Raw genomic sequence first — 12,597 nt, 5'->3', positions numbered from 1 at the left:
GCACCGGCGTTCGCCCGTTTGAAAACTGTGTTTCCACAGCTTTTCATAACAATTTCGATGCTCAAAAAACACACGAAAACAAACGTTTCCGTTCAACTTTCACTCACCCTGCTGTTTTTGAAACCTTTTGCGTTGCGGTGCTTGGCGTTTGCTTTTATCTTCGTTTAGTTATCCACCTTTTTGAAACTGCGAACAATTTTCTTTTAAACCTACACACACACACATAAGTTATGAGAAGCTGCACGAAATGATTCGCGATCACAAAACGAAACAGTGAGCCTATCGACGAGTTGGTGGTTTTAGGTTTATTTCCTTCTTCACGCGCCTTTCCCGTCGAATTTCTTACGTTCGGTACAAACCGGCAAAAAAAAAAAACCCCTGTGTATTGGACAGGTTTTTAATATTTGACCATAGCCAAAAATGTTTCCTTCCACTTCCTCGATTGCATGTATTTCTCCCCCGTTTCGTTGATTATATTGAATGTGGCAAACATAAATAAACCAATAGTGCCCATGAAATGGAGATATGGGGCCCGCAGAGATGACGTGAGTTACGGAAAACCGATCCAGCTTATTCGGGTTTGGCTTTCACACGAGGGGCTTGATAAAGATCATCTGGGGGTTTAATTAGTTTAAACCAAATTTGTTTAAATGTAAGTAATCTCATAACAAACCTACGTGAGCGGTGTTAAAAATGGTAAAGAATAAAAAATATGTTAACTCATGTTTCAGTTGCTACAAATCTACTCAAGAGTGAGAAATAAATAAGCAAAAACATTCATTACTGTAGATGCAAACACAAGAAGCGTCATAATTTTACAAGGAATGTATAACACAGCGAGTTTACTTTCGCACAAGAGGTTTCGTACAGACCATCTGGGGTTTAAATTAAACTTGTTTAAATGTAAGTAATCTCATAACAAACCTACGTGAACGGTGTTAAAAATGGAAAAGAATAAAAAATATGTTAAGACATATTTCAGTTACTACAAATGTACTCAAGAGTGAGAAATAAATAAACAAATACATTTATTACTGTAGATGCAAACATAAGCGTCATAATTTTACGAGGAATGTTTCACATAGGGAGAACACTTTTAATTAACTTTCTGCTCATGTTAGCACAAGCGTTGAAAATAACATTTAAACCATCACGTTCCTTCCGTTTATCGTCCGGGTAAAAAACTATCCTGTAAAAAGCCAACTTCCAATCATTGTTGCTTATTTTATGTTTAATTGCTATGCTTACGAGAATTGGATTATCTATGCTGTGAGTTTGTCATTTGATATTTACAATTAGTTCCTCGTATTCCAAATCATAATTTCAGCATTTTTCATCTTCAATTCCAGTGAAAACGCTGGATGCAATGATATTCGAACTTGAACAACAAAAATATGTTTATCATTTCCAATATCTATCGGAAGTTCATTTTTCCCTCTCGGGGAACTCCTACTGGAAACAGTATGTTTACCTCGCATTCGTTCGATCGCGAATCACGTTGCCCACAATGGTGCCATTTTTGTGCGAATTGTTGATTTTCATCGAAAGCGATACGATACTTATTTTCTCTCCAATAACCGGTCGGTGGGAGAGGGGGGGAGAGAAAAACCACCGGATGGGTTCAGATTATAAAACATTCACTTTCTCAAGTGAGCTTAGCTCGTAATCGACCAAAGGCGTCTGAGTGTGGACTGGCGTTAGGACATAAACATAACAAAAAACAACGGCACACAGAAAAAAAGTCATCCTCTAGCATTTTTATTGCAGAGAGGAAGCCGGCCTCGGTTCGGTCGGTGGGCGGAAATCGTAGCAAAATAGCAGCATGCCAAACTAGCGTGCGCAGTGATTTGTCGTAAAATGCCAGATCGGCGTGATAAAATCGTGTGCAACGTTTTATCACTTTACAATCTCGGGCCGCAAAATCCGCGGAAATGGTTTCCGCGGAAAAAAAAATGGAAAAATAACCAATCGAAGTTGCGGCAATACCCGGTAGAAATCGCGGGCGCACTGTTTAAGATTTATCTTTAATCGTAGAGAGCAGAAATCAGGTGCAGCAGAGAGGCATTTGCTATTGAATGGGGGAAAAAAGCAAGGCACATAACTCTAAATGTCGTCAGTGTCTAAAACCTCTTTTGATCTGGTTTGAGTTTAAGACGAATAAAACATTCCCTACCAGCGCCCATTCGTTCCCCCATTGCGTTGCAGTGCTTAAATTTAAAGTAAACAAATAAACCATTTACGGCACCAACCGTTTCCTAACTTCCCGGTTGTGTGTACAACATTGCGCTAGAAGTTTGCCTCCGATGGACTCTCGCTCCCGAGTTTCCCAACACGTATATGACGTCATAGTGTGTTTTCTGGAGCACTGAACATCAGTTTTGACACTTCCCGGGGGCAAGATATAAAAACCCGTGATCATAAACCGGTGGCAATGGCGGTGGCGCAACCTTGTATCCTTCGGAGGAGAAATCGTGAACGGTGGAATGTTGTTCCACGGTCTTTCGCTTTCTACTATCTCCTGCCTGTGTTGATTCCTTTTCGCGCGACTTAAGATACCATTTCGAATTTAAACATTTCGAAGCATTGCAACTTTCTGAACCTTTGATAGAATATTGCTCAAAACAAATGTCAGTCAGTTTTGAGCCATCTTTCCAAAACTTTTCCCATCTCGCAGCTGATTGTATCTGATTGTCGGAAACAGATTCGGGGATTGGAATTTCTGCCATACACCGAAGAACCGCTCGTTCGCGAGTTCGCTGACCACTTCGAGACCGCAGCACAACTTGTCCGAAGCGACTCATCCCGTATGGAGATATTTCTTCGTGCCTTTCTCCAATCCGATGGGACACATCCCATTTTCTCGAGATCGAAATGTCGTTAACGCCGGCCGGTCGAAATACAAGTGGTAAAAAAAAGCAGCGAGAAAAACCTGTTTACGGCCGAATCGGGTTCGGGTTCGGGTTCGAGCGTAGAAAAAGGAATAAACGCAGGTCTCCAGAAAAGGCCGGTTTCCAGTACCGGAGGGCTCCAACCAACAAGCAAGCCGCCTTTGCTCCGGCCAGTGCCATTTCGGGTCTTCGGGGCGGTCTTTCACCTCGGATGAAATGGAAACCGTCGTCGGAAAGGCGCAGTGGCTGCAGGGGGAAGGTGCAGACCCACCATCGTTCGTCCTAATAGGGAAAGAAATCCCCCTGACCGTGACGCGGTGTTGACGCGAGCCAAAAACGTCGGGAACCCAGCGAGGTTGAGGTCGGGAGACTCGCACCTTCAGCAAACGGCTAACCATTCAGAGAGCCTGTTTAGCGAGGAAACTTTCTCCTGTTGGCCGGCTCTTCCCGCGGGTGTCCCCACGGGGCGAACCTGTTCACCTAACCCTTATCGACGCGTCCCGAAGAGGGCTTTGCCAACGTACACACGCAAAACGGCAAACTTTCTTCGCCGGCCTCCTCGTTCGTTGGTCGAACGTCGTTGGTTCAAGGCTTTTTTGTTTTTTGACTACAAACTTTTCTTTGCCCCAATGGCGGCAAACTACGTTTGTTGACGTTGTTTGGCGCTTTACCCGCCAGCTTTTACTATGGCCGCCGCTGCACTCTGTCTTAATTAATCCGTCACCGACGAACGGTCGAAGGGTCGTTAAACGTACTTGTTGATCCGCTGCATACGGGGTAGATATCTCCTTTTTGTTTATGTTTTGCAGTTATGTCCCACCTTTCTTCGGGGAGGCAAAACCGAACGGACAGTTTACATTTTTCACATTCCTTGTCCACGAACGGGAACTGCATGCGCCGGCGAATGCTGTGATTATTTCTTTGTAAAAACAAGCGCCCAGTGACAGAATTTCAACTTCGAAGGGAAAGACAGCCATTGAAAATATTTTTGTTTTACTCATGGCTTCAACTGATAAGGGCTGAAAAGCAGACACGAGTTAAAATTAAATACGGATTTCTGCAGAACCTGACGTTTTTTTATAAATCAAGGAAATTATATTTAATTTTGCTACTTTGGTCACGAATCTACTTACTTGATTTATGCTTTATATAGTTTTCCATTAGTAGCTAGTTCATAAATACTGTGTGTTTAATTTTCTTAACACGTTGACTGCCATGGCTTTCAAATTTTGATAACCAGTTGTCATTAGTTCTAAAAAGTGTTTATACCACAAATAAATGAAAATGCTACATAAAAATTATAGTAATATTAATAGCTAATTCTTTGGGTAGCTAGCCGTAGAAAACCATCGGTTTTATACTCTATATGAACCATTTTAATAAAAAAAGAGTGTATTAAAAATGTGTGTATACAAACGCTTGCCAGTCAACGTGTTAAACAACATATTTCATCATCATTTATTCCGTTGGGAGCTTTGTTTGAATATCCTTGCCGAATCATCACAATGGTATTATGAAAGTAAAAATGCAGTCATGTCGTTGACATTCTTCGCGCCACATTTATTTAACCCAAAAGTGACTCTACGAAGCACTTGCACTAACTATTATAAAGCAAACATGTAAACCCCAACAATGGTGTTTTGCTCAGCAAAAAATCAACAAAGTACGTTGTGTTTTACGTATGAAAATCGGTTGGTTTTTTGCTAGGTCAGGGCATGATTCTTTACGCCTTTGACCGAGGTGTCTGTCAAACAGAACCACACGAGTGGAAAAATCTTGACATTGAAAATAAACCATTGTGCGTGGTTGAAAAACAATTCGCGTGCCTGTAAGGTCGAGGCGTAAGGTGTCATTGGGAAGTAGCGTAAAAATGACCACGTTTGCTTCCTGCACGACTCGCCGCGTGCGAAATGCCGAGGATGAAGCCTAATGCATTTTCCGTGCACACACGGAAGCGAAAAATCCTTCACCGACCAGCTGCGAACCAATCGCAGTTGCAATTTTCTGATGGTCATGATTTTCATCGTCATACGTTTTCGAAGTGCCTTTCGAGAGTAGTTTCTTTAGAGGTAGATGGCAGAATGGAACTTTCGATTTCATGCAGATAGGAGATAGTTTTCCCTGCCTTGCGGGGCTCGATGCACCGGTTGAACTGGTTTCTTTGATGGCGGGCAGTCATAAAATCGAACCACAACTGTTGCAACCGTTCGTTACGGTTTGACGGTTCCGCTACTTGCTCACCGGGTAAACAGAACAGACGGGACGAGACGGAACGGTGTATGTATGTACAGTGCTTCCTACACAGACGCCACAAGCCGGTTTTTAGTGGTCATGTGGGTGAACTAACGGGCATGGGAAAACATGTTTGTTAATTACACTTTAATGCGCGGTTTTTTGTTTTCCTCTTTTTAGGTTGAGAGATGCTTTAAAGCTCATTGGAGTTTGGTATTGTAGGATGACATAGATCAAAATTATTAAAAATAATAAGTTTCAGTAAAATAGCCCCATAACTGTTTTTTTATAAGCGATTTAAAAATGATAAACTTATAAAAGGTTGAAGTAGAAATTTTCTAAAATGTATTTGTGTTACATTAATTAACTTAGCTTGTTTTATAAACTGTAAACTAGAACTTTAAACCACGTGTTCGTATAAGACTTTTTTATAGATCATGAGAAAACGATCAAATGAATAAAAATGTAACTAAAATTATAGTGTTATTTTCACCTATTTTCTTCATAATGATGCAAAGAATCAGATTACTTGTTTCATTTTCGATCAAATTTACAACACTAGAATGAACGGTTTGGCCCCGTTGTAAATATCACCTTTTGCACGTAGTATCTGTGATATGATTTGAAAATGATAAAAAAATTTGATTTGGATTGCTTTCTTTTTACATTGATATGGAAATTGTTTACGCTAAGCCCTTTACGCTTTATACGAGAGTTTATGCACGTTATTTGTAACCAAGACGAAACCTCACGAAAAGGTACGAAATAAAAGGCCAAGGTAAATTTAAATATCGCACCACGGATAACCGATATCTTATCAACTGTCTCAGCAATCTATTTGATGTGATGGATATCGCTGCGTTTTTATCTCTTCCCTGCAAGCGCGGTACCTAATCGATGTTCATGCTATCATGGTCGGGATAGACATTTTGCCAAAACAAAACTGTCATCACTCACCTCCGCCTTTGCCTCCGCTTTTGTGAAACAAAGTAAAAAAAAACAATGGTATATGTGCTTCTAGTTATTATACGGATGGGCAGCTGTTTTATCTGATTACTATTTGGTGATGCCAGAAAACTACCGGCAGATTGTTGTGTAACTAACAATCGAACCAAACCGAACGCGCGGACATGTGGGTCGTCGTGGTGTTTACTTGCAAACAATCCTTCGCCCATGCATGTGTGTGTGCGTGTGTATGTATGTTTATATAGCCGTAGAAATGTAATTATGTCGGCAGTGTTTCTGCAAACAATTCCTCACCGGAGGAAAAAAAAAACAAACAAGGGTAAAGTATGGTAGCGGTGTGTAAGTTGGAAACCCAATTGGCGGCCCGAAATCGTATGAAAGTGTAGCGAGCGGGAAAATAAGGTGAACGCAAATATAAGTGGGTTATCAGCTGCGCCACATTCGGTGGCCGGGCGCGCAAAATGGCGTACGCAGTAAACAACTGCCCCACCACGCTGGTATTAGGTATGCAGATAAATTTAAAGCCTGCAAATCTGAAAAAGAATTGATAAAACAGGGGAAGCTAACGGTGGAGAAGTAGGAAAAGGCAGCGAATAAGAGACGACCGTAAATTGGTATATAATTTCCATATTCGTCATGGGTTAATATAAGCATCCACTTCGGGAAAGCGAAGGCATGTGCGTGGTAGATTTATTCAATTTTAGGAAATGGTTAGAAAATTTGCAAATGTTATTCATCCAATCCATCATCAGCAGATCGGAACCGTCGGAGAAAATGCAATGCGTATCCACCAATCTCCCATCCATATCTCTTTCCGCTAATCCTCGGCAGAAAAGTCGATAAAGCCTGACCTACCTTCGCTCTGCCGTGGAGACCTTTTGCTTCCGACCGGTGCCTTCATCCCGGTGCCGGTTCCCGTTAAACATATGCGAACGGGGAAACCTGTGTCCCAAAGCAGCGTTACTAACGAAATGTCCAACTTTCCATCGGTCGTATAGATCACCGAAGCACGCCACCGGCATCGAATTCTCGGATGCTTTCGAGCGAAAGTAAACGTGGGGTGGGAGCTTAGTTTGTTTTGTTCGTTCACATCTTGGTGGTGATGAGAATTTCGTGCTGGTTGGTTGCTCACGTGAATATTTTCGAAAGATTTGGAGAATCATTTGACCAGCTTTTCAAACGTCATCTTCGATGCTGGTGGTCGTTTGTTCTACCGTCCTGTTGGTCATGACACTGTAATTTCCGCTTCTCCGTCTTTGTGTTTGTGTGACTGAATGGTGCAACCGGTGCATCGGGTTTCAAGTAAAAGCTCGTTCTCCTCGACCAGGGGTCGGCAATGTTTGGAAGGGATTTAAATATATTAGCTTACAAATTCCGTACAAAGTTATTATTATTCACACATATTTGTGATGATTTATTCACAAATAATGGTTAATTTTGAAAATATATTCCTGTTAAAATTCAAAGAATTTGAGTTCAAGAAAGTAATTCATTTTTGTTTTAATAAAATGTACCAGATCAGTATGACGAAGAGGCGTCCAAAATAAAATGGTCATGAAATACATAACTATTCCAAAAACCTAAACACTTTATTTTAAGCAGAAAATGCAGTAGAAATATTAACACATAATAGCAATTCTTAAAGCAAAACTAAAAGCTCTCCAGTTAGAAAACCACTTGTGCCGGACTGTTATTTGGCGACCCCTGTCTTAAATAAACATTCGCCTAACGGTGTGTGGGAATCTCATCCCCGGAAACTTTGTTCCGCAAGATGCGGTTGTGAGATGTTTTTTCATTGGAAGTAAGCGATAGTGGCGCTTAAATGACGAGCTTCTTATACGTGTGCGATATCCAAGGGTATCATTTTTTTTGCTTTTAACAAGATTTCCCATTAAAAGCCTTCACAGTGACTGATCGTGGATAGTTCCATTGAAACGCTGAACTGGTTATCGTCTTTGCATCCCGCACACCTTATATCCACCCGTTCTATGTGGTAGCTTCTAACGTAGAACTGTGACTGGAGGAAGTCACGTGGAGCAGTGAAAAAACTAACGGTCACGTGGTGCTTAGTTTTAGCTTGCTTCATATTCCGTGCGGCAGAGCTTTGGCATCATTACTTTTAATGTCTATCAAAACACATACAAAAAATACAACTACAAATGTATTTACTAACCAAGTAAAGTCAGAGTGTTTTATTTGTACAAACCAGTTTGACAAGAGAAAACTGTTTTTTTTATTGCTTTACAGTTCTCTGTATCATCTGTTTGATGATAATTTTTGATCAATGTACGAATATTCCATGTCAAAACAATAATTATATTATGAAAATTAATTATTCCAATATTTGAAGCACTTATCTTGATAATTGTGTTGAAAGATGAATGTTATCATTAACTTTAAAAAATCGTAGCGCTGTACAAAGAGAGAAAGCATACTCAAAACTCTTCTTCGCTCGATTGTTTGTTTGTGACGAAAAAGTTGAATTTGAACGCACAATCGCACACGTTGAGCAGGAAATGTTTTATTTTCATCGCTCATTAATTTTAAGACAACTTTTTTGCCGGCTACCGTTACTTGGCCAACTAGCCAGCAGCTCGGCATGCGTATGATTCATTTTTCGGTTGGTACATCAAAAAACGAAAATCTACGTCCATTCTCTCGAGAATAAAAAAAACCAACGAAATAAAAATCTTTACATAAACCACCGGATCTACCAAGATATCTCTTTTGCGATCGTCGTCGTCGGCGTGCAAAACCACCGAATCTCATTCATATGGGACCACCATTAATTTGGGCGGCTAAATTTAGCGAGCCCATGCCCCGAAGAAGCCGAAAAACCCCGACTCGGCCCATTTCTCAGCGGCTCATAAAATGGCCACTCATGAAAAATTCTTTCATATGTTCATCAGCGCACATACATACAGCTGGCATGCCGGCTTCGTAACTCGGCGTTGTCGAAGCTGCTGCCTGCCGGATCGTGGTTTCTTTTTCGCGAACACGGGCCCCCGGTTTCGTTGCGATTTTTGCCGACAGACAAGAGAAAAGTACAAGCCGCACGCAAATGCTTATGCTGCCGCGGATGAGCGTAATATTTTTAGCAAAACATGTGCCCAACACTACCTGTGCGCGAAACGATTGTGCTGCCAACTGGTAGGAATTTTCCGATGACAAGCCAGGGGCTAGAGTCACTCACCCCCCGGGTGTTATGCTGCCGACTGGCGAGAAACGTCCGGCGAAAACCCCGAAACTGTACCAATGATGCTAATGTTAATCTATTTTTCTTCCCTATCTTTCCAGCTCCTACAAAACCTTGGCAAAGTTGACCGAACGGCAGATGAAATTTTCGACGAGCATTTGACAAACTTCAACCGACAGCACACCTGTGCCACCCGGCTGCAGAAAGAATTCACCAACTACATTAGATGCGTTCGTGGTAGGTTTTAGTGATGAGGCTGACAACTTTTCTGAGACATTTTAATTAGACTGTACCATTAAAATTAAAAATAAAACTAAATTCAATTTAAACCGTAAAAAATTAGTTACAAGATTTTGACTTCAATGCACGGAGATTTGAAACCTTCACAGGGAGCGAATGAGTGAGTAAAAGGTTTGCAGATCGCCACAGCGATTAGAGTCCTAAGTAGAGATTCGTACTCCTGCTTGTGAATAAGGGAGTTACTAGTTGAATCCTTATCAGGAAATTCGGGAAGTCAGTATATGAACGGAAAAGGCATGCCAAATAAACGGATAAGCTCTCATTTTCGTGGTAAAAACATTAACAACATCTTTCTAGTTTAATTTCAATTTCAAATACATTTATTGAGCTCGAAACCGCGTTTAAGCTTCGAATCCTTACTTGAGATTCGAATCCCTCATTGAGATTCAAATCTCTGGTTGAGTTTCGATTCTTTAATTGAGATTCAAATCTCTGATCGCGATTTGAATTCCTTATTGATTGAATTCCTATTCGAATCGCTGTGTCGACTAGCAACTTTACTTTTACTCACTCACTCGCTTTTTTGAGATACGAATCCTTATTACAGATCCAAATAAAAAAGTAGCTTAAAAAAATGTCCGCGAGGTTTTAAATCAATTAACTCAATAGTAAGAATCTACGATCTATCGATCGTGCTTTAACATGCCCGGCTTAATGCAACAACTGCTTTCTCATATTTTTAGCCGTACAAAGTGCCTCGAAAACCCTCATGGATGCCATAGCCGAAGTATACGAAAGCCAGTGGACCGGCTCGGAGGCGCTGTATGGTCAGACCAAAGTGATCGACACACAGTACCAGCAGTTCTCGTACAAGCTGGCCGATCAGGTGCTCAAGCAGCTGGACACCTACGCGTTACAGTTTCCCGAAATGAAGGTAAAACAAAAACGCCGAAGGAGTTTCGGTGAAGGTTTTGTTACTAATTTGAATTCGTTCTCGTTTTAGAAAAAAATTGACAAACGTGGCCGCAAGCTGGTCGACTACGATAGCCAGCGGCACTCGTTCCAGAGCCTGCAAGCAAATGCCGCCAAGCGCAAGGATGATGTGAAGGTAGGTTTGTTCGCGAGTTCGCGGCTTGGGAATATTCCAAAACAATTCCACTAACGGGGTGGGTCGTTTGTTCCGACTCAGGTGACCAGAGGCCGCGAACAGCTCGACGAAGCGAAGAGCACATACGAGATGCTGAATTCCGAGCTGCACGACGAACTGCCGGCCCTGTACGACTCGAGAATACTGTTCCTGGTGACGAACTTGCAGACGCTGTTCGCCTGCGAGCAACAGTTCCACAGTGAAACATCGAAGGTGTACGCCGACCTCGAGGCGATCGTGGACAAGCTGGCCACCGAGTCGCAGCGCGGTTCCTACACGCTGAAGAAAATCAATGGTACGTCGGAGTGAGGAGGAACGCGGGCAAGGACACCCATTCCCGCACAGAACCCTGTCTTTCCGAGTCTTGTAGTAACACCTGTTTTTGTTCTCTTCTAATATTACCCTTTCCGTTTTAGCTAACTCGAATCCGTCTAGCCCACAGCAATCCCCAGTGAAGGCCAATTTGTCGATTGTGAACAATGTCACTAACGGTTCGGCCAATGCTAATGGACGTGAGTATTTGTACCCCGTTGTTGCGTCCAGCAACCAGTTTTCGAACCACTTTTGTTGTTGTTGTGTCAACGTCGTCCTGTTGAGAAGAATTCATCGTGCTTCCCGACTGTTTTCCTTCTGTGATCAGTTGATATATGCATCTAGCAAAAACCAAATCCGCCTTCTCGTTCATGTGATTCGTGCCCCATTCATGTGACACGCTTTTCATTATCCTGCCGTCCCGCCCGCCCCCTTCATCGAGCACCTGGGTTTTTGTTTCGTTTGGGCTTATCTAAATTTAAACGGTTCACATTGGTTCCCATCAAACGATTAAATCATCGCACGCCGAACTATGACCACATCGGGATTCCGTTAACCTCACCCACCATTCGACAATCAATTCATTTGTGGCTTTTCCTTCGTGTCGTAAAGCTTTCTTTATCAAATCCTTATACTTTTTTCCATCCCAGACACACGCACAGTCATACAAACACACACAAAACTGGTAGTAAACAAGACGTGTTGTAGGATTTTCCTTACTCAGCATCTCTGCTGAATTTGGGGTTTGTGTGTTCCTCTTGTTAATGTTAATGTGGTCGATTTGCATCTTTATAATTGAAAGATACTTATTCTTTCATTCCATTGAGTTTCATGTTCGAAATCGTTTCATTGGTTAGAACATCTTTTTTTTCATAACTGCACTCTCATTTTCCGTATGTTACGCTCGTTGTTGTTTTTTTAAATGTTTTCCTTTTTTTATCGAATTCCGCTTAGCTGTAAATAAAAATTGCCTGCTTTCTTTTAGTTTCGAAATCGGTTTTCCCTTTTTTCTCACGATTTATTTTGTTATTCTTACATTACATTAGAGGTAAACTGCACACTTGTGGGTTGTTTTTTAATTTTCGGCACACTATTGGCTAGTAGTTTGGTTGGTTTTGAACTTGTGTTCTTCCTTTTCGACTTGGGACCGATGATGTGGGTTGTTTTAAAGTGCATTTCTGGATTATTTTTAATTTTTTTTTTCTGCAATTTAACATTCAATTAATCAATTTGGTGTTGTTTGTGTTGAATTGTAAAAGTTTTGTGCATATTACGTACGCCGCGTCGAAAACAACGTTTGTCCTCCCAACATGTATATATGCTTAAACCTATTTTGATGGAATTGAATTGAACTGGGGGCAAAAAATTACTGCAAGGCATAAGGATTTCTTCATGGTATGGAACGAAAAACAATTACGGCAACGTGCTGCTTGTCGCTCGAATTCCCAACTTATCACAGTTTGAGCAAAACGGACACGACGAACGCCTGGCATCCTCTGTGCCCTTCTCCAGGGCACCTTCTTCAGCAGTGAACGGCTCCACAACATCAATCCCCCACCAACATCCCGCGGAAGCATGCGTGTGTGACAACATGTTTTTTTCTTCTTCTTTTTTCT

The 12,597-nt window shown here is 41.6% G+C and overlaps 1 protein-coding gene across 3 annotated transcripts in view; it reads left to right on the top strand.

Annotated features, from left to right (window-relative positions):
• Positions 1-12,597, top strand: part of LOC131262074 (myc box-dependent-interacting protein 1) — a 38,314-nt gene that overhangs the window by 21,730 nt on the left and 3,987 nt on the right. For all 3 annotated transcript variants that reach the window (XM_058263991.1, XM_058263989.1, XM_058263990.1), the window contains exons 2-6: positions 9,384-9,519; positions 10,266-10,456; positions 10,526-10,630; positions 10,712-10,964; positions 11,086-11,181. In XM_058263991.1, coding sequence (XP_058119974.1) covers positions 9,384-9,519; positions 10,266-10,456; positions 10,526-10,630; positions 10,712-10,964; positions 11,086-11,181 — 781 coding nt within the window. The remainder of the gene's footprint in view (positions 1-9,383; positions 9,520-10,265; positions 10,457-10,525; positions 10,631-10,711; positions 10,965-11,085; positions 11,182-12,597) is intronic.

This window comes from Anopheles coustani, chromosome 2 (assembly GCF_943734705.1).
Source record: "Anopheles coustani chromosome 2, idAnoCousDA_361_x.2, whole genome shotgun sequence".
NCBI lineage: Eukaryota > Metazoa > Arthropoda > Insecta > Diptera > Culicidae > Anopheles > Anopheles coustani.
The sequence above is the reverse complement of the archived record's forward strand: the minus strand, read 5'-3'. Positions and strand labels throughout refer to the sequence as shown.